The following is a 26897-nucleotide window of genomic DNA, read 5'->3' as shown; positions in this document are numbered from 1 at the left end:
CCTTTATTTCTATTTCCCAGCCCTGCTGCCCCCATTCCCAGTGCCCACATGCCCCTGACTCCCATATCCCTTTCCACCGCGGTTTTAACCCCTTTACTTTTAGTTATTTTCTTTTTAATTCCTTAATTTTAAATTCCTTGCAACACCTTTATTTTCACCCCTTTACTGTCATTTCCCCGCGCTGATGCCCCCGGTACCGCCAGCACCTTTTCACCCCGCTTTTAAGCGCTTCTCTTTTAACCCTTTCATTTTGAAGCCTTTTCTTTTAAACCCCTTCATTCCTCACCCCTTCACGTTTAACGCCTTTATTTTAAATCAATTTTCACCACTTTTATCGCGGAGCGGCCGCGCATGCGCGGAGCGGCCGCGGCGGGCGGGCCGCGCGTCCCCGCGCCGTTCCCGCGCTCTCCCCGCGCACGCGCGTTCCCGCCCCCGGCTCCTCCCTCCCCCTTCCCCCCCCCCTCCCACCCCCCCGGCCCCTCAGCCCGCCCGCCCGCCGCCATCTTGCGAGGAGCCGCCGCGGGACCGTCCGCCGGCGGGGCCGGCGCCGCTCGGGCTGCCCGGGCTGCCCAGGGCTCACGGGGCCGCCCCGGCGGGCGGGAAGAGCCGGGGCGGGCGGCGGCGGCGCCATGGAGGATGAAATGCCCAAGACCCTGTGAGTGGGGAGGGGGCGAGACCGCCTATTGTTCCCGGCTCCGCGGGGAGGGGCGGCCCGGGGTCGCCTCACGGACGGGCCCCTCAGGGCTCCGCCGCGGAACCTCAGCCGCCCGCAGTGCTGAGGGAGCGACCCCCGGCCGGGGCTGAGGGGTAGCCGGCCCCCTCCGGCAGCGGGGGGGAGCCCGGCTCCCGCGGTATTCCTGCCCTTTCCCCGTTCCCAGTGCTGGGCACCGCCGGCCTGCCCTACGCTCCGGGCGTTACCCTGGGCCTCCAGCTCACATGTGGAGGGACAGGGCTGTGTGGAAGCTGTGTGTCCCTTCCCCAGTACATCCCAACTCACATTTGGAGGGAAAAGGGGTCTGGAAGGTGTGTCCCCCTTACTAGTCCATCCCAGGTCACATCCGGAGGGAAAAGTGGTCTGGAAGGTGTGTCCCCCCTTGTCCTGTATAGAAGGGGGGTCTGGGAAGTGTGTGCCACTCTGCCCAGTCCATCCCAGGTCACATCTGGAGGGAAGGGCAGTGTCGAAGGTGTCCCCCCCTCCCTGGTACATCCACGCTCACATCTGGAGGGAAAGGGGCTCTGGAAGGTGTGCGTCCCCTCCTCCCCAATCCATCCCAGCCCATGGCAGGGGATAGAACTGGATGATCCAAGTCCCTTCCACCTCAAACCGTTCCATGATGATGATCCTGTCATTCTGCATGATCCATGTAGGTTTTTGTGAGCGACTGGCTCGCAAGCAGCTGGAGCCCCACTGCCATGCCCAGCACCTCCGTGGTTGCTGGTGCCCATGGATCCAGTGCTTGTCCCAGTGTTCAAAGCACTTTCTGAACCTGTTGCTTCCCAAGGAATGAATTACGAAGCCACGTCAGGGGAGGTTTAGGTTGGATTTTAGCAAAAGGTGCTGGTCCTGTGCACACCTGACTGTTTCCTGCAGCTCCTGTGCACACCTGGGCTGTGTTTCCCTCCTTTTCCCAGGCAGGTGTTATCTGGAGTAGTTTTCCTGTGTTTGGGTCAGGGAAATCAGGCTCCAGTCTTCCCATCCCACCTCTAGAAGCCTTGTTCTCTAGTGCAGCAGGAAAGACAGGAGGGAGAGGGAATCATTCCAAGGTGAGGGAATGTTGTGCCCTTGGACTGCTGCCCCTCCCCAGGGGTTGAGAAGCGACTTGGCCGAGTGACCACAGGACAACAAGACCCTGACGTGCCTCACCCCAGCTGTCCTGAGCAGTGACCACTCTCTGCCACCCAAATCCCGCTGTTTTCCCACATTTGGGGAGCTATTCCTGGCCTCTGCAAACACAGAGCCGCTGGTGTGTTTGTGTGTTTATTTGGGAAGATGTTTTCCCCCCATCCCAAGGGTCGTGTGGGGGCCTGGTGGCCTCGGCATGTGCCAAGGAAAGCAGGTCCCTGTCCTGGAGTACGTGCGGCTGGTGGCACGGACAGGGAACCAGTGAGGCTGGAAAAGACCTCCGGGATCACCAAGTCCAGCCCTAAAACAGCTGAGGACTGAGCAACAGCACAGATTTCTCTGACTGCAGTGACTTTCTGGGCTCACACAGGGAGTTGTCACCAGCTGGGTGTCACAGGTCGGGTTTAGAAGGAGCAGGTGAAGGCAGAAAGTGCAGCTAAAGGTGGTCTTTAAATCCACGCTCACACAGGGAATTTCTGTAGGATTTCTGCTCCAGAAAACCCTCCTGGGTGTGGATTTGGGGGCTCCCTCAGTTGTGTGGCCCCCAAAGCCCTCTGCACCCTGTCCTTTCCTTCCTTTAGTAGTTTTTCTGGAGCAGATTACAGACATTCCTGGAAGGAACTCCTTGGTTTTGCCTTTCCCACCTCACCCATGTTTAGTGAGAGGGGTGCAGAGCCCTGTGTTCGTTAGGAGCTGTTTTCCCTCGTGTAAATGAATTCCTGGAGAGGCAGCTCCTTCTCCTGTGGGCAGTCCCCTTCCTTGACAGGCCCTTTCAGCAGCAGGTTATGGATCTGCAGGGCAGTTATGAGACAGCCTTGGAGGCGACAGAGTCCTGTTGTTTGTGTTTGTGTGGGTGCACGTGGCGTACGTGTCCTAAATTAAATCAATTTGTGGTCTGAAGCACGCACAAGTGCTGGCAGCAGTTGGGTTGGGCTTCTCGAGATAAACTTGGATAACACAGCCTTTCATCGGCAAAGTCATCAACTGATTCGTTAATTGGATTGTCGTCCAATTAGCAGGAAAGAGAGGAGTGGGAGAGGTGCAGGAAGAGCCAGGGCTGAGCTCTCCTCAGTTGTTTCCTGGCAGGGTCACCTGGGTGCTGGGTTATTTGTGTGTGAGTGGCTCAGGACAAGGTCCAGGTGTGCTGGATCCTGCCTGTGCCAGCTCCATGGGACGTGGAGCAGCACTGAAATTCCATGGAAAAGTCAGGCAACAGTTCATGGCACAGAGTGGGGTTGCAGCTCTGGGTGTTCCCCACCCGCCTTGGCACGCTCTGTGTGTGTGCACGCGTATTCCTGCAGTGGATCCTTGAGGGAATGCCTTCGGGAAGATCTGGGCATGCAGAGATTCCGTGGGGCTGTTGGGAATTCCCTAAAACCTGCCTTCTGCAGCTGAACCCAGTGCTGAGGTCAGGAATGCTTCAGGAGACGCCTGTTTGTGGGGATGAAATCCCATTAGTGCAGAGGTCAGGGACCCTGATTCCGCTGTTTGGGAATCTTCCAGTCACAAATTAATTAGTTGGGACCCAGAAGGTCACGTGAGGCTCATCCCTCTGCTGCTTCCATTGAGCTGTTATCCAAATAATTATAAGATATAAAAAAAGAGGGAGTTAAAGAGAGGCCTTGCTAGTTCTGCTCTGGTTAACAAGGTGGTGATGGGTCAAAGGTTGGACTCTGATCTTGGAGGTCTTTTCCAGCCTCTCTGATTGCCCCTCTCAGTTGGACTTGCTGTGGGGACAATGTCCTGGTGTTAATTACTTTAATGAAGTGCTCTAATCCCTCCCTTTTTTTAAGGAAACTTGTCAGAAGTGCAGGAATCACTCACTCAGAGCGAGACATTGCCGTCCAAAGTCTGTCTGGAGATTTTAAAACCCAATCCTGCCTCCTGGCTGAACAGTTGTCCGGACGATGAACACAGAGCTGCTGTCTGAGCCCTTCCTGCCACAAAACTCTGTCTCCTTTCCACATTCCCTGCGTGACCCAACCTTCCTGGCCTGGTGGCAGCAGCAGGAGCGCGAGCAGAGCCTGAATCTGCTGCTGATGGTTTCCTGACAGCCCCTTTGCCCCTCTGGCAGCAGCTCGGGGGGCACTGCAGGTGCTCCGGCACGGTTTCAGCGCTGGCATTCGGCTGGGATTTTTTAACTGTTTTTTTAACTTTGTTTTAACATTTTTGTAATTTTTTTTGACACTTTTTAACATTTTAAGGGAACTTTTCAGAAGTGCAGGAATCGCTCCCTTAGAGCAAGACAATGCCTGTGAAAGTTTGGAGATCTTAAAACCCAATCCTGCCTCCTGGCTGAACAGTTGTCCGGACGATGAACACAGAGCTCCTGTCTGAGCCCTTCCTGCCACAAAACTCTGTCTCCTTCCCACATTCCCTGCGTGACCCAACCTTCCTGGCCTGGTGGCAGCAGCAGGAGCGCGAGCAGAGCCTGAATCTGCTGCTGATGGTTTCCTGACAGCCCCTTTGCCCCTCTGGCAGCAGCTCGGGGGGCACTGCAGGTGCTCCGGCACGGTTTCAGCGCTGGCATTTGGCTGGGATTTTTTAACTGTTTTTTTAACTTTGTTTTAACATTTTTGTAATTTTTTTTGACACTTTTTAACATTTTAAGGGAACTTTTCAGAAGTGCAGGAATCGCTCCCTTAGAGCAAGACAATGCCTGTGAAAGTTTGGAGATCTTAAAACCCAATCCTGCCTCCTGGCTGAACAGTTGTCCGGACGATGAACACAGAGCTCCTGTCTGAGCCCTTCCTGCCACAAAACTCTGTCTCCTTTCCGCATTCCCTGCGTGACCCAACCTTCCTGGCCTGGTGGCAGCAGCAGGAGCACGAGCAGAGCCTGGATCTGCTGCTGGTGGTTTCCTGACAGCCCCTTTGCCCCTCTGGCAGCAGCTCGGGGGGCACTGCAGGTGCTCCGGCACGGTTTCAGCGCTGGCATTTGGCTGGGATTTTTTAACTGTTTTTTTAACTTTGTTTTAACATTTTTGTAATTTTTTTTGACACTTTTTAACATTTTAAGGGAACTTTTCAGAAGTGCAGGAATCGCTCCCTTAGAGCAAGACAATGCCTGTGAAAGTTTGGAGATCTTAAAACCCAATCCTGCCTCCTGGCTGAACAGTTGTCCGGACGATGAACACAGAGCTCCTGTCTGAGCCCTTCCTGCCACAAAACTCTGTCTCCTTCCCACATTCCCTGCGTGACCCAACCTTCCTGGCCTGGTGGCAGCAGCAGGAGCGCGAGCAGAGCCTGAATCTGCTGCTGGTGGTTTCCTGACAGCCCCTTTGCCCCTCTGGCAGCAGCTCGGGGGGCACTGCAGGTGCTCCGGCACGGTTTTGGCCGGGATTCCCGTGGCAGAGGTTTCCCGTGAGACGTTCCTCTGCGGGAAGCTGCGGCCGCACCTCAGGGGCTGAGGTTTCTCGCTGGGCTTTTTATAAAAATCCCGTGACTTGGGCTCGACAACAACAACAACAGCAGCCACCCGTGGGTCACGGATGGGCTTCGTGGCCAAGGAAGCCAAAATCCCAGGTGGGAGTGGGGATTTGGGATGTGGTTGTGCTTGAGGAGGCTGATCCGTGCCCGAATTGGGAATGTGTGCCCCCGAGCACGTTGGCCCTCAGTTATTCCAGGCAGATCTGGTGCTTCCAAAACCTGAGGGCTTTGGGAGGAACCGACCAAATGTTGTGTAGAACATGGGCAAACACCAGCCTGAGCTGCTGGGGCAGCTGGGAAGTGGTGCTCAGGAAGGGATATGGGAACTGGAGTTTCTGTACTGGGAAATAAATGGGTGTAGGGATATGAGAACTGGAGTTTCTGTACTGGAAAATGGGTGTAGGGATATGGGAACTGGAGTTTCTGTACTGGGAAATAAATGGGTGTAGGGATGTGGGAACTGGAGTTTCTGTACTGGGAAATAAATGGGTGTAGGGATGTGGGAGTTGGAGTTTCTGTACTGGGAAATAAATGAGTGTAGGGATGTGGGAACTGGAGTCTACTGGGAAATAAATGGGTGTAGGGATATGGCAACTGGAGTTTCTGTACTGGGAAATAAATGGGTGTAGGGATATGGGAACTGGAGTTTCTGTACTGGGAAATAAATGGGTGTAGGGATATGGGAACTGGAGTTTCTGTACTGGGAAATAAATGGGTGTAGGGATATGGGAACTGGAGTTTCTGTACTGGGAAATAAATGGGTGTAGGGATATGGGAACTGGAGTTTCTGTACTGGGAAATAAATGGGTGTAGGGATATGGGAACTGGAGTTTCTGTACTGGGAAATAAATGGGTGTAGGGATATGGGAGTTGGAGTTTCTGTACTGGGAAATAAATGGGTGTAGGGATATGGGAACTGGAGTTTCTGTACTGGGAAATAAATGGGTGTAGGGATATGGGAACTGGAGTTTCTGTACTGGGAAATAAATGGGTGTAGGGATATGGGAGTTGGAGTTTCTGTACTGGGAAATAAATGGGTGTAGGGATATGGGAACTGGAGTTTCTGTACTGGGAAATAAATGGGTGTAGGGATATGGGAGTTGGAGTTTCTGTACTGGGAAATAAATGGGTGTAGGGATGTGGGAACTGGAGTTTCTGTACTGGGAAATAAATGGGTGTAGGGATATGAGAACTGGAGTTTCTGTACTGGGAAATAAATGGGTGTAGGGATGTGGGAACTGGAGTTTCTGTACTGGGAGATAAATGGGTGTAGGGATATGGGAGTTGGAGTTTCTGTACTGGGAAATAAATGGGTGTAGGGATGTGGGAACTGGAGTTTCTGTACTGGGAAATAAATGGGTGTAGGGATATGGGAGTTGGAGTTTCTGTACTGGGAAATAAATGGGTGTAGGGATGTGGGAACTGGAGTTTCTGTACTGGGAAATAAATGGGTGTAGGGATATGGGAGTTGGAGTTTCTGTACTGGGAAATAAATGGGTGTAGGGATGTGGGAACTGGAGTTTCTGTACTGGGAGATGAATGGGTGTAGGGATATGGGAACTGGAGTCTGTACTGGGAAATCAGTTTGGAAGGTCGAGTTCATGGAGTCATGGGATCATGGAATGGTTTGGGTGGGAAGGGACATTAAACCCACCCAGTGCCAGCCCTGCCATGGGCAGGGACATCTCCCCCTGTCCCAGGGTGCTCCAACTGGGCCTTGGGCACTGCCAGGGATCCAGGGGCAGCCACAGCTGCTCTGGGAATTCCAGCCCAGCCCCTCCCCACCCTCATTCCTTCCCATTATCCCATCTCACCCAGCCCTCCAGCACTGGGAAGCCATTCCCCCTTTTCCTATCTCTCCATCCCTTATCCCAGGCCCCTCCCCAGGTTCCAGCGTGTCCAACATCCATCTCCATCCCTGTGTTTGACCCTCAGGTACGTGGGGAACCTCTCCCGGGACGTGACTGAGGCTCTGATCCTCCAGCTCTTCAGCCAGATCGGGCCCTGCAAGAACTGCAAGATGATCATGGATGTAAGAGCCTGAATCCTCTGATTTCCCTGTTCCTGGGAGCTGCTGGCTCCAGGCTGTGCTTGTGGGTCTGGGAATTCCTCTGGAAACACACAGCCACCTTAAATAAATCTGGAGATGCAGTCAGGTGTTTTTGGCATCATTTCTGCCACATGCCTGGTGGTAAATTTAAGGATGGGTGGACATGGAGAGGGACAATGAATTCATTAAATCATGGGGAGATTGTAAATGAGGTTTTACAAATTCTTCACCATAACTTTACCTTTCTAAAGCAGAATTGAAACCTCTGGGAGCATTGGTAGTAGAGTAAGAGTAAGAAAACTCTCCCTGTAGAGTCAGAAAACCTGTCCACACGGGGCTGTGGCGGTGCCAGCAGTCAGAGGCAGAGCAGAGCAGCCAGAGTCCGGGTTTGTATCCCTAATCCCGGGCTCGTTTCCTGTCTCAGACAGCTGGGAATGATCCCTACTGCTTCGTGGAGTTCTACGAGCACCGGCACGCGGCCGCCGCGCTGGCCGCCATGAACGGCAGGAAGATAATGGGTAAGGTAAGCTGCCATGGCCCGGGGTGAGTTTGGGCTGCCACACGGGCTGGGCCAGGGGCCCTGCGGGCATTCCAGGGGCACATCCCGCTGGGAGCGATGGGGACTCTTCGTTTGGGGTGGAGATCTTGATGGGACCTGACTGGGAGGAGGAGTTCAGAGTGCCGGGAGAGGTTCGGAGTGCTGGGAGGAGGAGTTCGGAGTGCCGGGAGGAGGAGTTCGGAGTGCCGGGAGGAGGAGTTCGGAGTGCCGGGAGAGGTTCGGAGTGTCGGGAGGAGGAGTTCGGAGTGTCGGGAGGAGGAGTTCGGAGTGTCGGGAGGAGGAGTTCGGAGTGTCGGGAGGAGGAGTTCGGGGTGTCGGGAGAGGTTCGGAGTGTCGGGAGGAGGGGTTCGGAGTGCCGGGAGGAGGAGTTCGGAGTGCCGGGAGGAGGAGTTCGGAGTGCCGGGAGGAGGAGTTCGGAGTGCCGGGAGGAGGAGTTCGGAGTGCCGGGAGGAGGAGTTCGGAGTGCCGGGAGGAGGAGTTCGGAGTGCCGGGAGGAGGAGTTCGGAGTGTCGGGAGGAGGAGTTCGGAGTGTCGGGAGGAGGAGTTCGGAGTGTCGGGAGAGGTTCGGAGTGTCGGGAGGAGGAGTTCGGAGTGTCGGGAGGAGGAGTTCGGAGTGTCGGGAGGAGGAGTTCGGAGTGTCGGGAGGAGGAGTTCGGGGTGTCGGGAGAGGTTCGGAGTGTCGGGAGGAGGAGTTCGGAGTGCCGGGAGGAGGAGTTCGGAGTGTCGGGAGGAGGAGTTCAGAGTGTCGGGAGGAGGAGTTCGGAGTGCCGGGAGGAGGAGTTCAGAGTGTCGGGAGGAGGAGTTCGGAGTGTCGGGAGAGGTTCGGAGTGTCGGGAGGAGGAGTTCGGAGTGCCGGGAGGAGGAGTTCGGAGTGTCGGGAGGAGGAGTTCGGAGTGTCGGGAGGAGGGGTTCGGAGTGCCGGGAGGAGGAGTTCGGAGTGCCGGGAGGAGGAGTTCGGAGTGCCGGGAGGAGGAGTTCGGAGTGCCGGGAGGAGGAGTTCGGAGTGCCGGGAGGAGGAGTTCGGAGTGCCGGGAGGAGGAGTTCGGAGTGCCGGGAGGAGGAGTTCGGAGTGTCGGGAGGAGGAGTTCGGAGTGTCGGGAGGAGGAGTTCGGAGTGTCGGGAGGAGGAGTTCGGGGTGTCGGGAGAGGTTCGGAGTGTCGGGAGGAGGAGTTCGGAGTGCCGGGAGGAGGAGTTCGGAGTGTCGGGAGGAGGAGTTCGGAGTGTCGGGAGGAGGAGTTCGGAGTGTCGGGAGGAGGGGTTCGGAGTGCCGGGAGGAGGAGTTCAGAGTGTCGGGAGGAGGAGTTCGGAGTGTCGGGAGGAGGAGTTCAGAGTGTCGGGAGGAGGGGTTCGGAGTGCCGGGAGGAGGAGTTCAGAGTGTCGGGAGGAGGAGTTCGGAGTGTCGGGAGAGGTTCGGAGTGTCGGGAGGAGGAGTTCGGAGTGCCGGGAGGAGGAGTTCGGAGTGTCGGGAGGAGGAGTTCGGAGTGCCGGGAGGAGGAGTTCGGAGTGTCGGGAGGAGGAGTTCGGAGTGTCGGGAGAGGTTCGGAGTGTCGGGAGGAGGAGTTCGGAGTGTCGGGAGGAGGAGTTCGGAGTGCCGGGAGGAGGAGTTCGGAGTGCCGGGAGGAGGAGTTCGGAGTGTCGGGAGAGGTTCGGAGTGTCAGGAGGGGTTCAGAGTGTCGGGAGGAGGAGTTCGGAGTGTCGGGAGGAGGAGTTCGGGGTGTCGGGAGAGGTTCGGAGTGTCAGGAGGGGTTCAGAGTGTCGGGAGCAGGAGCTCAGGGTCCTGGGAGGAGTTCAGAGGGAGCTGGGGATGTGGAACTTGGAGAAAAATCTCAGAATTCCAGAGTGGGTGGGGTTGGAAGGCACCTCCGGAGATGATCCCGTCCTGAAGTCCATTCAGAGCAGGGTGCACAGGGTCGTGTCCAGGCAGGGTTTTGGTGTCTGCAGGGAAGGAGATGCCACAGCCTCTTCCAGGCCTCAAAGGAAAGTTTTCCCTCATATTTTCCTTCTTGTTTTCCTCATATTGAGGTGGAACTTCCCATGTTTCAGTCCTTGCCCCTTACCCTGTCACTGGGCACCACTGATAAGGGTCTGTCCCCATCCTCTTCGCGCTCACCCCAAAGACATTTGGAAGCCGTTCCCTGTGTCCTGTCCCTCCATGCCTTGTCCCCAGTTCCTCTCCAGCTCTCCTGGAGCCCCTTTAGGCCCTGCAAGGGGTTCTGAGCTCTCTCTGGATCCCTCCCTTCTCCAGGTGAACACCCCCCAGCCCCTGGTAATTTAAGAACAAACCCTCTCCCTAGAAAAACATCTTAAACTTGAGTTTTAACCCCAGCCTTGCACCTGGGGGGGCCCTGTAAAGCCAGAATTAAGCACTGGATGTGTCTGACCTTTTTGGGATTTACCAAACCTGATGTGTCATTCCCATTTGCAGGAGGTCAAAGTGAACTGGGCCACCACCCCCAGCAGCCAGAAGAAAGACACCAGCAGTAAGTGTTGATTGGTTAATCCAATATCCACGGACAAAAGCCCCTCTAATTAAAGTTTGGCAGTGGGGTGTTTATCCAGGCACTGGCAGGTGGCATGGCAGCAGCATGGGACATGCCAGCCAAGTGCCAGGTTCTCTGTTCTCTGGTTGTTACTCACTCCAGGTTTGTGTGGCCCCGGCACCTCCCTTTATATGCAAATGAGGTCGTTACCTCAGTTTCTCTCTCAAATTGGGTCACTGCTCCTGAAGGATGAAGTCAGGAACGTCTTCCTCACCGTGACCTTTTTATCTCCTTGCCTTCATGACCTCTTGGCACAGCCCAAGATCTCCTACTTTTGATTAATTGTTACGAGCCCCGGGTGCTGTTCTTGGTTCTGTTGGTTGCAGTTTGTTTGGATGAGAGTTCATTCATTCTGTTTCCTTCTAGAAACAAAACTTAAAAATATCATGGCAAATAATACATCACTTGGCTCTAGCTTAGGCATCTAATAGTCATTAACTTATCTTTTGTTTTTCTACTTTGTGTCTTAATTAATGCCAATTTCTTCTCTTAGCTAAAATTTCAACCTTTTAAAACCTTGGCTCAATGTCACCTGTGCCCCGAGCTGTGCAAGTTCTTAAACAGAAATGCACCACACGGTGGTTTTGATTGGAATCCTAATTATTTATTGTGTTTGTGTTAATTAAACTTCAGGGCAAATCTGATCTTTGCCATCAGGTTCGCACAGTGTTCACAAGGTAATTAATTGTTTCTTCTTCAACATCAAATGGTGGATCTCCAGGGTGGTCCCTGAAGCTAAGTTTGGGGGGTTTTGGTTTGTTTTCCATTTATTTTTTTATGGAAAGACTTCCCTTTCATTTCCCTGTAGCATCAGGAAGGGATTTGGTGTCCAGAGTTTTGGGTTGGTGCAAATCCGTGGCTGTTTGGTACCGGGGCAGTTGTGGTTTAAACCCCAAAGGCTCGTTCTGTGCTTTTGAGGCACATTCAGCATCTCCCAGCAGGGCTGCTGCTCCTTGGCAGCATCCAGGCTCCTTCCAAAACAGCTTCCATCACTCCCAACTATTTCTGTGCAGAAAATCTTGGGATTTCAGGCTGATGGGGCTAAACCCTGTCAGTGCCCGAGCAGAGTGGAGAGGTTGGTGCCTGCTGTGGCACAGCTCAATCTGTGCCACACACTGTAGGACTGGGATGGAAAACTCCTCGGATTCAGGCCTTTTGTGCCTGTTTTCATCAGGAAGGGATCCCTCTTTCCATCCTGACACCTTCAGTCCTGGCTCACTGCAGCTGCCCCATCCCTGGCAGTGTCCCAGGCCAGGCTGGAGCACCCTGGGACAGTGGGAGGTGTCCCTGCCCATGGCAGGGGTGGCACTGGATGGGTTTAAATCCCTTCCCACCCCACCATTGCAGGATTCCACATCACAGCTTAATGCTGGCCCAGGGAGACAGAGAGATTTTCCTGGGGACTGGGCACAGCAAGTGTAAATAATCTCAGATTTGTGCAGTAAATGCTGGCAGGCCTTAAAAGCAGATTGTAAAATTCGAGATCCAAATGTGTGTCCTTCAAATCACGGGCTTGTGGCACTGCCAAGCGCAGGGGCTGTCAGGAACAGCAGGAATTCTGTTCCACAGTGAACTCTGCTCTTCCTGTAGCATCCAGGATGGGTTTTTGTGGTGTCTAATAGGTATTTTTGTGCTTTTTAACAAGGTATTTTGAATAGCAGCTGGAGTTTTAATAAAGGGCTTTGTAGGAGAGTTTCTTTGCTCTGCTCAGAGTAAAACACTTCATTTCTTCACTTCAACCACTGAATCCTCCTTTCTCTTCTTCCCCCAAAGACCATTTCCACGTCTTTGTCGGAGACCTCAGCCCCGAAATCACAACTGAAGACATCAAAGCAGCCTTCGCTCCCTTCGGAAGAATCTCGTAAGTCCTTTTTTAGGGCAGATCAACTCCTGAGTGGAGGCAGCTTTGTGTTGGAGTGAGGGTCACCGTGGCACTGCAGGGACACGCTCCCACAGCCACATCCTTTATCCCCCTCTCTTCTGCTTTCCCAGGAAAGTTGCATCCAGCTTGCTTTGGCTTTGTCCTCCTTGCCTCGTTTGGCCAAGCTGGAAAATGCAGGTCCTGCACCTGGGCTGTGCATTCCCTGCCCCGAGAGTCCCTTGGCACTCCGGATTTTTGCTGCCAGCCACCCACAGCCAGCATTTTTGATGGAGTTAATTCCCATTTCCCTCAAAAACGAGCATTTTTTTTTGGAGCACGTTGGGGCAGCATCACCTTGTCCTGAGGCCCCACAGCTTTGTCCAAACCCTTTGGGTCAGGGAGCTGGGACGGTCCCAGCATGTCCCACGCTGGTGCCAGCCTGTCCCTGCCAGCCTGTCCCTGCCAGCCTGTCCCTGCCAGGCTGCAGCAGAGCGAGGAGCAGCGCCTCCATTCCAGCCCCCAAACGTAAACCATTAATTTTCCTTGTAGTGTTGTCTGTACTGGACATTGGATGTAAGAACGTAGAGTGCTTTGGAGTGTTGGGTAGTGAAGCATTAAATTGAAGTAAGTTTGGTTTTTGTTGCTTTATATTTTTTCTCCCCACCCCTCCCTCAAGAGTTGCAGTTTATTCCTCTTTTCGTGCCAGCTTGATTTGCTTTTATTAGAAGGTTTAAAAAGTTCTGTACATGGGATTTTTTTGCTTCAGACGTCCCCTGAGGGCAGCTCAGGGGCACCAGGGAGTGCAGAGGGAGGGCTCCAGGGGGTTCATCCTCTGGAGGGAAGGGATGGAGCTCCAGGGAGTCCAGCCTCTGGCCAGATGTGGCTGAATAGAAGGGATGGGGCTCCAGGGAGTCCAGCCTCTGGCCAGATGTGGCTGAATAGAAGGGATGGGGCTCCAGGGGGTCCAACCTCTGACCAGATGTGGCTGAATAGAAGGGATGGGGCTCCAGGGGGTCCAACCTCTGGCCAGATGTGGCTGAATAGAAGGGATGGGGCTCCAGGGGGTCCAACCTCTGACCAGATGTGGCTGAATAGAAGGGATGGGGCTCCAGAGAGTCCAACCTGTGGCCAGATGTGGCTGAATAGAAGGGATGGGGCTCCAGGGGGTCCAACCTCTGGCCAGATGTGGCTGAATAGAAGGAATGAGGCTCCAGGGTGTTCATCCTCTGGCCAGATGTGGCTGAATAGAAGGGATGGGGCTCCAGGGGGTTCATCCTCTGGAGGGAAGGGATGGGGCTCCGGGGAGTCCAACCTCTGGCCAGATGTGGCTGGAGGGAAAGGATGGGGCTCCAGGGGGTCCAACCTGTGGCCAGATGTGGCTGAATAGAAGGGATGAGGCTCCAGGGGGTCCAACTTGTGGCCAGATGTGGCTGGATGAAGGGCTGAGGGGCTGGCACAGCTGGAAGGGTGCAGGAGGGCGGCAGGAGCAGGCAGGGTGTTGGTGTGAGAGTTTCCCATCCCTGTGGCAGTGAGCACCTTGCACAAAAGTCCCCCAGAACCCCCAAATTCCCTCCCGACCCCACAGCTGGGGCCAGGCCCTTTGTCCCATCTTCCCTGGAAGAGTTTTTTTCCCCTACAAGAGCTGTCCCTGCCCGGTGCTGACGGGAAGGGAACGAAGCTCACACTGGCTCAGACTCACCATCCAACCTGAAAATTAAGTTTTTTCCCCCAAAAAGCAGAATTCTCCCTTTTGAACTCCCGTTCCAAACCCCAAAGGATCCAAATTTTCTCCTTATTTAAATTCCACCTGGAAAACCACGGGGGTGGAATGAAGTGACTTCTCCAGCTGTGTCTCACCTCTGGAAATGTGCTGCTAATTGACTGTTTCCTGATTGATTCCTTTGAATCTTTACTGGTGCTAAACTGATTTTTCCTGATGACCTCGAGGCATGACGAGCACAGAGAGCAGTTGGGGTGATTCTTGGCCTCTGGCTGGTTTGAATCCCTGTCAAACACCCTCTCCCTCCCTTTGTGCTCACTCTGCTCATGTTTTCACTTGTTCTCGAGTCTTTATTCCCAAATTTTCAGTTGAGGGTGAGTAGAGGGGAGTTTTTCCCCTCTTCCCTCTCAAGCAAGCCCAGCTCAGCCCCCCTGAGTGGCTTTTCCAGGCAATTTGGGACTTTGGACCCGAATTCTAGGAAAGTTCAAGAGGAAGAGGGATGTAACCGAGAACAAATATCCCTGCTGCTTTGGAGAGGGGTTTTCCTCAGGCATCTGCCTCTGTGGGTGCCAGAATTACTCTTAATTAGGCTTCAAACCTCCGAGCCTTAACGAACTCTGTGCCCGCCGTGGCTCAGCGCTGTGCCCGTGCTCTGCTGGTTTCTCTGCCCCCTCTCATTTCACTTCCGTCATTTCCTGACTGGGTTTGGGTTGGTTTTTTTTTTTGCTGTTTCTGTTTCTTTCCCTGTGGGGAGGGGAGCAGAGGGTGGCCTGGCGCTGAGGACACGTCCCCCCAAGGCTGCCTTTGTGCCCGGATTGCCCGGGCAGCACCGTGTGCCACCGGTGGCTTTGGCTCTGGAGCTGGGATCTCTCCTACCTCAATCCCAAATAACGGGGCTCTGGTTATTTTGCAGAGTGTCCCTGAAGAATGGACAGAATTCCATGGCTAACCACAAGCTTCACAGTGGACAAACGTTGTAGTTTTATTTCATTTTATCCATTTTATCCCTTTTCCCCCCCGGCCCTTTTTCTTCCTACACCTCGTAGTTCCAATCACTCCCGTTTGATTGCTGTTGTGCCGATGATGTGTGGTTTGAAGAGTTGGAATATGTTTTCTTTTCCTCAATAATTTCTGAAATATCAATCTCTCAAAATTTACAGCTGCCCACAGCCCAAAAAGGGGGTAACGAATTGACCCGAGAATTAAAGAATTCAGTTAACAGGCGACGTATGCCTTTTAATTCCTATTTTTTTTATTATTTTTTAATTTTTATTTTTATTTTCTATTCAATCTTTGGAATGAGCAGGTAGAATGTGTTGGCAAATAAATTAAGACTTTAAAAAAATTGCATGGTTCCAGAGAGCCAGCCAAGCTCCTGAAGTGATTTGGAACAGCTGCTTTGACCACGCTTTGTGTCTTTCCCAGCCTGTGACAGTGTCTGGAGCAGGAGCCAGCTGTAAAACGCAGCCATTTGTTAGAGAAGCTCTTTGATTTGCATGTTTTACGTTTAATTTTGCTCCTTTAGCCGAGCTGTGTGTAGACAAGGAGCCTTTTTTGCTTTGAGTGTGGTGCTGGTGCAGGGAGCAGTGCAGGGGAAGAGGTGGAGCTGAGCCTGCCCCAGCCGGGCTGGGGGGGCTGAGCTGGCTCCCGTTTGTGCTTTTTAGGGATGCACGGGTGGTCAAGGACATGGCCACGGGCAAGTCCAAGGGCTACGGCTTCGTCTCCTTCTTCAATAAATGGGTAAGAGCCCTTCATTTCCTTCTCCAAAAAATGGGTCAAATCCTTTCATTTCCCTCTCCAAAAAATGGGTAAAATCCCTTCATTTCCTTCTTAAATAAATGGGTAAAATCCCTTCATTTCCCTTATTAATAAATGGGTAAAATCCCTTCATTTCCCTCTCCAAAAAATGGGTAAAATCCTTTCATTTCCCTCTCCAATAAATGGGTAAAATCCCTTCATTTCCTTCTCCAATAAATGGGTAAAATCCCTTCATTTCCCTCTCCAATAAATGGGTAAAATCCCTTCATTTCCTTCTTCAATAAATGGGTAAAATCCCTTCATTTCCTTCTTCAATAAATGGGTAAAATCCTTTCATTTCCTTCTCCAAAAAATGGGTCAAATCCCTTCATTTCTCTCTCCAAAAAATGGGTCAAATCCTTTCATTTCCCTCTCCAATAAATGGGTAAAATCCTTTCATTTCCCTCTCCAAAAAATGGGTAAAATCCCTTCATTTCCTTCTTAAATAAATGGGTAAAATCCCTTCATTTCCCTCCAAAAAGTGGATAAAATCCCTTCATTTCCTTCTTAAATAAATGGGTAAAATCCTTTCATTTCCCTCTCCAATAAATGGGTCAAATCCCTTCATTTCTCTCTCCAAAAACATGGGGGAAATCCTTTCATTTCCTTCATCAATAAATGGGTAAAATTCCTTCATTTCCCTTCAATAAATGAGTAAAATCCCTTCATTTCCTTCTCCAATAAATGGGTAAGAGTCCTTCATTCCTTCCTCAAAAAAATGGGAGAGATCCCTTCATTTCCTTCTTCAAAAAATGGGTGAGATCCCTTAATTTCCTTCTTCAGTAAATGGCTAATAACCCTTCATCTCCTCCCTCAAAAAATGGGTGAGAGCCCTTTGTTTCCCTCTTCAAAAAATGGGAAAAATCCCTTCATTCCTTCTCCAAAAAATGGGTAAAATCCCTTCATTCCCTCTTCAAAAAATGGGTAAAATCCTTTCATTTCCTTCTCCAATAAATGGATAAGAGCCCTTCATTCCTTCCTCAAAAAAATGAGTAAAATTCCTTCATTTCCCTGATCAAAAAGTGGGTAAAATCCCTTAATTTCTCTCTTCAATAAATGGGTAAAATCCCTTCATTTCCCTTATTAATAAATGGTAAAATGCCTTCATTCCTTCCTCAAAAAATGAGTGAAATTCTTTCATTTCCTTCATCTATAAATGGGAAAAATCCCTTCATTTCCTTAATCAATGGGAAAAATCCCTTCATTTCCCTCTCCAATAAATGGGAAAAATCCCTTCATTTCCTTCATCAATAGATGGGAAAAATCCCTTCATTTCCTTCTTCATTTCCTCCTTCATTTCCTCCTTCATTTCCTCCTTCATTTCCTCCTTCATTTCCTCCTTCATTTCCTCCTTCATTTCCTCCCTCATTTCCTCCTTCATTTCCTTCTGTTTCCTTCCCCATTAAAAGGGAAGATCCCTTCATTTCCCTCTCCGATGAGCAGCTGAGTCTCTGTCACGCTCTTGAGCTTCCCCAGCTGATTTTCACTGTGGTTTCCCTGCCTGTGACAAGGGCCAGCTTCTCTCTCTGTTCCTAAATCCACAGAAGTCACAGAATCTGTAGCGGGTTGGGTTTGTAACCAGGCAGAAACACCAATTTCATGTCGTGGTTTGGTCCAAAATACTCATTACTGTTTATCTTCTGTGAGATAACAATTAGGAGAAACGCAAAGCAGGCACCAAACTTGAAAGAATAGAAAGAAGTTTATTAACAGACCTAAAAGAAGAAAAAAAAATTCTGCCACACCTTCAGAGCTCTCCTCCTCCCCCCGCCTTCCTCCCTTCTCCCACTGACAATGCAAAAAGACAACCCTTGAGATGTTCAGTCTGTTACCACTTCCATAAAAACCTTGTTCACTCCATTTAGAAAGAGAAGTCTCTTCTTGCTCGTGCTGTGAAAACATTATCACAACGAGAGAGCCGCCCACTTCCAAATATTGGTCAGTCCATTTAGGAAGAGGAGTCTCTCTGCCTGCGTGTGAGTCTCTGTTGGGGAAGATGAAACGGGAAAGCCTTATAAATATGATTGCCTGACAAAAGATTTTGGGAGTATGAAAACTACAGGCAACATCGAAATGAAAGCCACTTTTGAAATACCAACTCTTAGTTACTGAACAACTGGAAAACAATGGTATGGCCGACTGAAGGTAATCCCCTCCTGATGGAACAATACCCTCTGCTTGCAGGCAGGTCCAAGGGTCAGAGCAGACCCTACTAGCTCAGCAGAAGGGGTCCAAAGAGTAGTTTTTAGAAGTTAAGATGTAACACTCTATGGTAATATAAGAACTCTTATAGGCTGTATGTAAATGCTATAGGATTTGTATCTTGTATTAGATTGGTTAGTGACAATTAGAATATTCAGTACAGAAGATGATTTATTGTATTGTAACCAGAACTTCAGACACTCTTGCTCTTACTCTTACTACTTCTTCTTCACTCTCTTTGCTCTTACACTCTCTCTCTCTTACCTGCTTACTCTCTTGCTCTCCTGGGCCTGCTCAGAGCTGAGTCTGGCAGCTCTAAGCAGTGCCCCTATACCCACGCCCTTTGCAATAAACCCCATGTGTCCCAAGATCAGCCTATAGAGATCTCTCGTCTCCGACCGTCCGTAACCTACAAGTCCCTTTCCCCCGACTTGCAGCTTTTCCCACAACTGCTTTCGAGGGTCCACCCTTGAAGGTTTTTTTGGGGTACAATTTTAAGGTTGAGCCATTCAGAAATAAAAGTTCTTTTCACCCATCTCTGGGAGCATTTCATCTCTAAGAACAGAGGCCCTTCTCCTTCCCTGGGAGCAAAGGGTCCTCCTCATCTTCATCTCTAGGACTATCTCTGGGAGCATCTCTAGGAGCTGAGGTTTTCTCCTTTCCCATTTGGAGCCAAAGTCCTCATCAGGTCCATCTCTAGGAGCTGAGGTTTTCTCCTTTTCCATTTGGAGCCAAAGTCCTCATCTGGTCCATCTCTCCCTGTCCAAACTTCTCATGAAATTACAGCTGCGTCAGCATCTGCCTATCTCAGCGCAGGTGCTTTTGCTTACGAGCTGAACACTCCACCCCCCAGATCTTCATGGAATTACCACGGGATACTCTGATATATCATAGCTTCACAACAGAATTTCAGCTTTAAGCATCTCCTCTCTCTCTTCCCTCAGGTTTTCAGCTCTTCACAGCAATAAAAGGGTTAATCTCACCTCGGCCTTGCAGCTGGAATGTGGCTTATTGCAGTGGAGAGGGGGGAGAGCCAAGCTGCTCCGGGGGGTTACGCGGGTGGAACAGGGCCACTGGCTCCAGGATGGTCATGGCCCGCTGGCCCCCGCACGGGGCCCGCAGCCGCCTGTCCCAACACCAGAAACGAGACAGAGCCTCTGCCTCAGGGCTTCTGTTCTTAAGTGTGCATCACAGAGGTGGGCACAGCTTTAAGTGGCTCAACGAATTGTCCATATTCAAACTGGCCACTGCTAGGTCCTGTCAGGTCACAGAGGAAGCTGTAAGCACCCCTTGGCAAGGACATCACTTCCAGGACTATGCTTGCTAACCCATGACAGAATGCCACAACGATTTGGGCTGAAAGGACCTTAAATCCCATCCAGCACCACCCCAGCCGTGGGCAGGGACACGTCCAATCCCCATCCAGCCTGGCCAGGGACGTTTGCAGGGATGGGTCCCTCAGGAGGGCAGTGCTGTCGTTCCCGTGGCTCTGTCCCAAAGGACCCGGTGCCAGCAGTGGGGTTTTTGTCTCCCTCTCGTGCCAGGACGCCGAGAACGCCATCCAGCAGATGGGGGGGCAGTGGCTCGGGGGGCGGCAGATCCGGACCAACTGGGCCACGAGGAAACCTCCGGCTCCCAAGAGCACCTATGAGAGTAGGTGCCCACCCTGTGCCCTGCCAGCTCCTGGGGCAGGGGATCCCGCTGTCCTTGGGGTGGGAAGGACCTCAGAGCCCACCCAGTGCCACCCCTGCCATGGGCAGCAACACCTTCCATTGATCCAGGGTGCTCCAGCCTGGCCTTGGGCACTTCCAGGGGTCCAGGGGCAGCCACAGCTGCTCTGGGAATTCCAGCCCAGCCCCTCCCCACCCCCATTCCTTCCCAAGATCCCATTTCAATCTCCCCTTTCCCACTGGGAAGCCGTTCCCTGGGTCCTGTCCCTCCCTCCCCTGTCCCCAGTCCCTCTCCAGCTCTCCTGGAGCCCCTTCAGGCCCTACAAGGGGCTCTGAGCTCTCCCTGTAGAGATCCTCCATGACCCCAGCAGGTGTTTGTGGGTTGTGCTCCAAGTCCTGTGCCAGTCAGGACTAAAACTCCTCCCCAATTCCCATCCCACCCCTTAAAAAATCCCCGTGCAATCTCTTCCAGCGAACACCAAACAATTGTCCTACGACGAGGTGGTCACTCAGTCCAGCCCGAGCAACTGCACCGTGTACTGCGGGGGGGTCACCTCGGGCCTCACAGGTACGTGTGGCCTCGCCCCTGTGCCCGCTGCCCCCGTGCCCGCTGCCCCCGTGCCAACCACGGCTGCCTCATGCCGCTCTCTCTGTCCTTCCTGCTCCAGAGCAGCTGATGCGCCAGACCTTCTCCCCCTTCGGGCAAATCATGGAGATCCGAGTGTTCCCGGATAAAGGCTACTCCTTCGTCAGGTGCGGTGGGATTTGGGGAGGGAGGGGAGCTTTGCGAGGGTGGGAGCGTCCTGGATTTCAAGGGGTTTTCTTTCCTGTGGTCTGAGGAGGGTTTGTGGTTGTAACAAGTGGGGGAAACCCCAGAAACCCCTTGGAGCAGGGCCCTTTGTGATTTAGGATCTCCATCAGTACAGAGGAGCCACTGAAGCCCCCCAGATGAGAGGGTTTCTGCTGTGAGGAGGAGTTTATGGCCTTAACAAGTGGGGGAAAATCCCAGAAACCCCTTGGAACACCACAGAGGAGTCAGTGAAGCCTCCCAGTTTAGAGGATTTCTGCTCTGAGGAGGAGTTTATGGCCTTAACAAGTGGGGGAACCCAGAAACCCCCTTGGAGCAGGGCCCTGTGTGATTTAGGATCTCCATCAGCACAGAGGAGTCACTGAAACCTCCCAGATTAGAGGATTTCTGCTCTGAGGAGGAGTTTATGGCCTTAACAAGTGGGGGAGATCACAGAAACCGCTTGGAGCAGGACCCTTTGTGATTTAGGATCTCCATCAGCATGGAGGAGTCACTGAAACCTCCCAGATCAGAGGGTTTTTCCTTCCTGTGGTCTGAGGAGGAGTTTATGGCCTTAACAAGTGGGGGAACCCAGAAACCCCCTTGGAGCAGGGCCCTGTGTGATTTAGGATCTCCATCAGCACGGAGGAGTCACTGAAACCTCCCAGATTAGAGGGTTTTTCCTTCCTCAATTAAAAAATAAAAAAAAAGTAAAAAAATCAATAAATTGACTAATCTTTCCCGCTGAGTAAAAATTGAGTAAAAAAATCAATAAATTGACCAATCATTCCCACTTAGTAAAAAATCAATTAAAAAATTGCAAATTGAGTAAAAAAATGAATAAATTGACTAATCCTTCCCACTGAGTAAAAATTGAGTAAAAAACCAATAAATTGACTAACCATTCCCACTCAGTAAAAAATCAGTAAAAACCAATTAAAAAATTAAAAATTGAGTCAAAAATCACTAAATTAACTAAATCCTTCCCACTGAGTAAAAACTCAATAACAAATCAATAACAAATCAGTAACAAATCAGTAACAAATCAATAACAAACCCCCCCATCCAGTAAAACATCCCCACCTTGCCCACTCTCCTTGCTGACCTCGCCGCTTGCCTTGGGGAGTTTCGCAGCGCGGAGAAGCCACCGGGGCCTCGTGCCCTGTGCCCGCTGTGGGGCACGGGGACACCTCTGGCACCCAGCCTGGCTCTGACCCACCCCAATCCTCTCTGGGGTTGTTCCCGGTGGAGTCATTCCCGCTCAAATCCCGATCCTGCACCCGCTGTGGGGCACAGGGACACCTCTGGCACCCAGCCTGCCTCTGACCCACCCCAATCCTCTCTGGGGTTGTTCCCGGTGGAGTCCTTCCCACTCAAATCCCGCCCTGCACCCACTGTGGGGCACGGGGACAGCTCTGGTGCCCAGCCTGCCTCTGACCCACCTCAATCCTCTCTGGGGTTGTTCCTGGTGTGCTTCCTGCTCAAATCCCGATCCTGCACCCGCTGTGGGGTACGGGGACACCTCCGGCTCTGACCCACCCCAATCCTCTCTGGGGTTGTTCCTGGTGGAGTCCTTCCCACTCAAATCCTGCCCTGCACCCGCTGTGAGGCACGGGGACACCTCCAGCTCTGACCCACCCCAATCCTCTCTGGGGTTGTTCCTGGTGGAGTCCTTCCCACTCAAATCCCGCCCTGCACCCGCTGTGAGGCACGGGGACACCTCTGGCGCCCAGCCTGGCTCTGACCCACCCCAGTCCTCTCTGGGGTTGTTCCTGGTGGAGTCCTTCCCACTCAAATCCCGCCCTGCACCCACTGTGGGGCACGGGGACAGCTCTGGTGCCCAGCCTGGCTCTGACCCACCCCAATCCTCTCTGGGGTTGTTCCTGGTGTGCTTCCTGCTCAAATCCCGATCCTGCACCCGCTGTGGGGCACGGGGACAGCTCTGGCACCCAGCCTGCCTCTGACCCACCCCAATCCTCTCTGGGGTTGTTCCTGGTGTGCTTCCCGAGTCCTTCCCGCTCAAATCCCGATCCTGCACCCGCTGTGGGGTACGGGGACACCTCCGGCTCTGACCCACCCCAATCCTCTCTGGGGTTGTTCCTGGTGGAGTCCTTCCCACTCAAATCCTGCCCTGCACCCGCTGTGAGGCACGGGGACACCTCCAGCTCTGACCCACCCCAATCCTCTCTGGGGTTGTTCCTGGTGGAGTCCTTCCCACTCAAATCCTGCCCTGCACCCGCTGTGAGGCACGGGGACACCTCCAGCTCTGACCCACCCCAATCCTCTCTGGGGTTGTTCCCGGTGGAGTCATTCCCACTCAAATCCCGATCCTGCACCCACTGTGGGGCACGGGGACACCTCTGGCGCCCAGCCTGGCTCTGACCCACCCCAGTCCTCTCTGGGGTTGTTCCTGGTGTGCTTCCCGAGTCCTTCCCGCTCAAATCCCGATCCTGCACCCACTGGGGTACAGGGACACCTCTGGCTCTGACCCACCCCAATCCTCTCTGGGGTTGTTCCTGGTGTGCTTCCCACTCAAATCCCGACCCTGCACCCACTGTGGGGCACGGGGACACCTCCAGCTCTGACCCACCCCAATCCTCTCTGGGGTTGTTCCCGGTGGAGTCCTTCCCACTCAAATCCTGCCCTGCACCCGCTGTGAGGCACGGGGACACCTCTGGCACCCAGCCTGCCTCTGACCCACCCCAGTCCTCTCTGGGATTGTTCCTGGTGTGCTTCCCGAGTCCTTCCCGCTCAAATCCCGATCCTGCACCCGCTGTGGGGCACGGGGACAGCTCTGGCACCCAGCCTGGCTCTGACCCACCCCAATCCTCTCTGGGGTTGTTCCTGGTGGAGTCATTCCCACTCAAATCCTGATCCTGCACCCGCTGTGGGGCACGGGGACACCTCTGGCACCCAGCCTGCCTCTGACCCACCCCAATCCTCTCTGGGGTTGTTCCCAGCTGAGTCCTTCCCGCTCAAATCCCGATCCTGCGCCCCGCCAGGTTCAGTGCCCACGAGAGCGCTGCCCACGCCATCGTCTCTGTCAACGGCACCACCATCGAGGGCCACGTGGTGAAGTGCTACTGGGGCAAGGAGACGCCCGACATGGTCAGCCCCGTCCAGCAGGTCAGGGGTGCCCTGCTCGCTCCTCAGCCTGGTCAGGGATGGGGAGTGGCAGTGAGCTGGGAAAGGGGCTGGGCCTGGAGAAAAGGGGGATATGGGGTGGGTTATGGGGTTGGGGAGCATCCTAGGGGTGGGTTATGGGGTTGGAGATTGTCCAGGGATGGGTTATGGGGTTGGAGAGTGGCCAGGGGTGGGTTATGGGGTTGGAGATTGTCCAGGGGTGGGTTATGGGGTTGGAGAGTGTCCAGGGGTGTGTTATGGGGTTGGAGAGCATCCAGGGCTGGGTTATGGGGTTGGAGATTGTCCAGGGGCGGGTTATGGGGTTGGAGAGCATCCAGGGATGGGTTCTGGGGTTGGAGAGCGTCCAGGGATGTGTTATGGGGTTGGAGAGCATCCAGGGGTGGGTTATGGGGTTGGAGATTGTCCAGGGGTGGGTTATGGGGTTGGAGAGTGGCCAGGGGTGGGTTATGGGGTTGGAGATTGTCCAGGGGTGGGTTATGGGGTTGGAGAGTGTCCAGGGGTGTGTTATGGGGTTGGAGAGCATCCAGGGCTGGGTTATGGGGTTGGAGATTGTCCAGGGGTGTGTTATGGGGTTGGAGAGCGTCCAGGGATGGGTTATGGGGGGTTGGAGATTGTCCAGGGGTGGGTTATGGGGTTGGAGAGCATCCAGAGATGTGGAATTCCTGAGGGAGCTGGGAAAGGGGCTCGGCCCAGAGAAAATGGGGATCAGCGTGGCACGGGACGGGGATCGACAGGATATTGGGCAGGGATGGGATTCCCTGAGCAGCTGCAAACATCCATGGCCAGGCTGGAGCCACCAGGTCTGTCTAGCAGGGGGTGAGAATTCCCTAATTCCGTCATTCCCTGTCCCCAGAGCCAGCTGAGCTACCCGCCGGCCTACGGGCAGTGGGGACAGTGGTACGGCGGCGCCCAGCTGGGCCAGTACGTGCCCAACGGCTGGCAGGTGCCCACCTACGGCGTCTACGGCCAGGCCTGGAACCAGCAGGGATTTGGGTGAGTCCAGAGCCCTTTTTATCCCAATTTTTATCCCCCCTGGGAAGTGATTTTTGCACCTCAGCGGAGCCATCCCGCAGCAGGGCCGTCCCAGCTCAGGTGGGTCACAACAGCCCCGGAGCGCCCCGATCCTGCCTGAACCCCGTCCCTGCCGAGCTGTAGGGTTTGTTTAGGAATTCCTAAAGGATTGGTTTGCCCTCTAATTCTGGTGCTCAATGCACGAGCTGTGGCGTGCCCCAGGTCAGAGAGAGTCCAGCTGCGTTCCGCGGGTTGCTGAAGCAATTTTGGGGTCAGGAAGGTGCTGCTGGCTGGGCTGGCTCGCTGGGTTCTTACAGAGGGAACAGGGCAGGAACCGATGGGATCGGCTCCCGTTAGCTCGGAGACAAAGGAAGAGAGGCTGTTCTGGTCTGGCTCGTAATGGGTTTATTGTTAGAAGTTCCAGAAGGAGAACGAGATGGGATGGGAATGGGATGGGATGGGATGGGATGGGATGGGATGGGATGGGATGGGATGGGAAGTGATGGGAAGTGATGGGAAGTGATGGGAAGTGATGGGAAGTGATGGGAAGTGATGGGATCATCCCCTGAGGCTCGTCCTCAGTTTTATAGGGAATTTGAAAACAAGGGAAAACACCCGGGGGGGGGGATACAATCCAACAAGAACCACTGGGGTAAACGGGGAGGCGGGAGTTCCAACAGAGAACCGGTGAACCACCGAGGAACCGGGAATTGTCCTGAACCAGGGAGGGCAGTGTGTACCGGGCAGTGTGTACCGGGCAGTGTGTACCGGGCAGTGTGTACCAGGCACTGCCCGGGGCTGCGGGAGGGCAGTGTGTACCGGGCAGTGTGTACCGGGCACTGCGGGAGGGCAGTGTGTACCGGGCAGTGTGTACCGGGCACTGCGGAAGGGCAGTGTGTACCGGGCAGTGTGTACCGGGCACTGCGGGAGGGCAGTGTGTACCGGGCACTGCGGGAGGGCAGTGTGTACCGGGCAGTGTGTACCGGGCAGTGCCCGGGCTGCGGGAGGGCAGTGTGTACCGGGCAGTGTGTACCGGGCAGTGCCCGGGCTGCGGGAGGGCAGTGTGTACCGGGCAGTGTGTACCGGGCAGTGCCCGGGCTGCGGGAGGGCAGTGTGTACCGGCAGTGTGTACCGGGCAGTGTGTACCGGGCACTGCGGGAGGGCAGTGTGTACCGGCAGTGTGTACCGGGCAGTGCCCGGGGCTGCGGGAGGGCAGTGTGTACCGGGCAGTGTGTACCGGGCACTGCGGGAGGGCAGTGTGTACCGGCAGTGTGTACCGGGCAGTGCCCGGGCTGCGGGAGGGCAGTGTGTACCGGGCAGTGTGTACCGGGCAGTGCCCGGGCTGCGGGAGGGCAGTGTGTACCGGGCAGTGTGTACCGGGCAGTGCCCGGGCTGCGGGAGGGCAGTGTGTACCGGGCAGTGTGTACCGGGCAGTGCCCGGGCTGCGGGAGGGCAGTGTGTACCGGGCAGTGTGTACCGGGCAGTGTGTACCGGGCACTGCGGGAGGGCAGTGTGTACCGGGCAGTGTGTACCGGGCAGTGCCCGGGCTGCGGGAGGGCAGTGTGTACCGGGCAGTGTGTACCGGGCACTGCGGGAGGGCAGTGTGTACCGGGCAGTGTGTACCGGGCAGTGTGTACCGGGCAGTGTGTACCGGGCAGTGTGTACCGGGCAGTGTGTACCGGGCACTGCCGGGGCTGCCGCCGAGCCCCCCTCGCCCGCCTCTCGGGGTTGCCCGCAGTGCCGTGGCTCACGCCATCGTGTCCCGTTGCCCGCAGGCAGAGCTCGCCGTCGGCGCCGTGGATGAGCCCCGCTTTCAGCGTGCCGGCGGCGCAGGGCCACAACGGCGCCGTGCTGCCGGCCCAGCCCGGCTTCCGCGTGGGCTTCGAGGCGCCCTGAGCCCCGAGCCCGCTATTTATTGCCGCAGCACCTCCGGGGGCCATCCTGGAACGAGCCCTCCCCCAGCGCTGAGATTTGACAGAATCCTCCCCCCCCTTTTCCTCCTCTCCTCTCCCCCAAAAAAACAAAGCCCAGATGCTGGATCGCCACCGCCGCCGCCGCCTTCTGCCGCCTTCGGGTTTGTTTTGTCCTTTTTTTTTGTTGTTTGGTTTGGTTTTGTGGTTTTTATTTTATTTTATTTTGGTTTATTTTATTTTATTTTGGTTTATTTATTTTATTTTATTTATTTTATTTTATTTTATTTCATTTTTTTGTTCATTTTATTTTATTTTGTTTTGTTTTTCTTTCCTTTTCTTTTTATTTATTTTTATTTTATTCTATTTTAATTT

At 53.8% G+C, this 26897-nt stretch overlaps 1 protein-coding gene across 9 annotated transcripts; it reads left to right on the top strand.

The window, feature by feature from the left end:
• Positions 1 to 553: 553 nt before the first annotated feature.
• TIA1 (TIA1 cytotoxic granule associated RNA binding protein) lies at positions 554 to 26674 on the top strand. Of its 9 annotated transcripts, none has more exons than XM_032092222.1 (12): positions 554 to 655; positions 7207 to 7303; positions 7746 to 7844; positions 10306 to 10360; positions 12194 to 12281; positions 15666 to 15741; positions 19545 to 19653; positions 20143 to 20238; positions 20339 to 20423; positions 23460 to 23565; positions 24455 to 24594; positions 26388 to 26674. In XM_032092222.1, the coding sequence occupies exons 1-12, from the start codon at positions 630 to 632 to the stop codon at positions 26506 to 26508; spliced, it is 1098 nt and encodes a 365-aa protein (XP_031948113.1). In that variant the 5' UTR covers positions 554 to 629; the 3' UTR covers positions 26509 to 26674. The 9 variants fall into 9 exon arrangements, with proteins under 9 accessions (XP_031948113.1, XP_031948112.1, XP_031948117.1 ...); XM_032092221.1 differs by having other exon boundaries at positions 23460 to 23583; XM_032092228.1 differs by lacking the exon at positions 554 to 655 and adding an exon at positions 5298 to 5367 and having other exon boundaries at positions 23460 to 23583.
• The last annotated feature ends 223 nt before the right edge of the window (positions 26675 to 26897 follow it).

Source organism: Corvus moneduloides, chromosome 27 (genome assembly GCF_009650955.1).
Source record: "Corvus moneduloides isolate bCorMon1 chromosome 27, bCorMon1.pri, whole genome shotgun sequence".
NCBI classification, from domain to species: Eukaryota; Metazoa; Chordata; class Aves; order Passeriformes; family Corvidae; genus Corvus; species Corvus moneduloides.
This window is presented reverse-complemented; position numbering and strand designations above follow the sequence as displayed.

What these genes read in the sequence shown, in the direction of transcription:
- TIA1 (XM_032092221.1), top strand. Translation starts at nt 630, where the DNA reads ATGGAGGATGAAATGCCCAAGACCCT. An exon ending in TCTCCTTCTTCAATAAATGG is followed by an intron (nt 15,742 to 19,544) that starts GTAAGAGCCCTT and finishes CTCTCGTGCCAG; the next exon opens with GACGCCGAGAACGCCATCCA. An exon ending in TCCCAAGAGCACCTATGAGA is followed by an intron (nt 19,654 to 20,142) that starts GTAGGTGCCCAC and finishes AATCTCTTCCAG; the next exon opens with CGAACACCAAACAATTGTCC.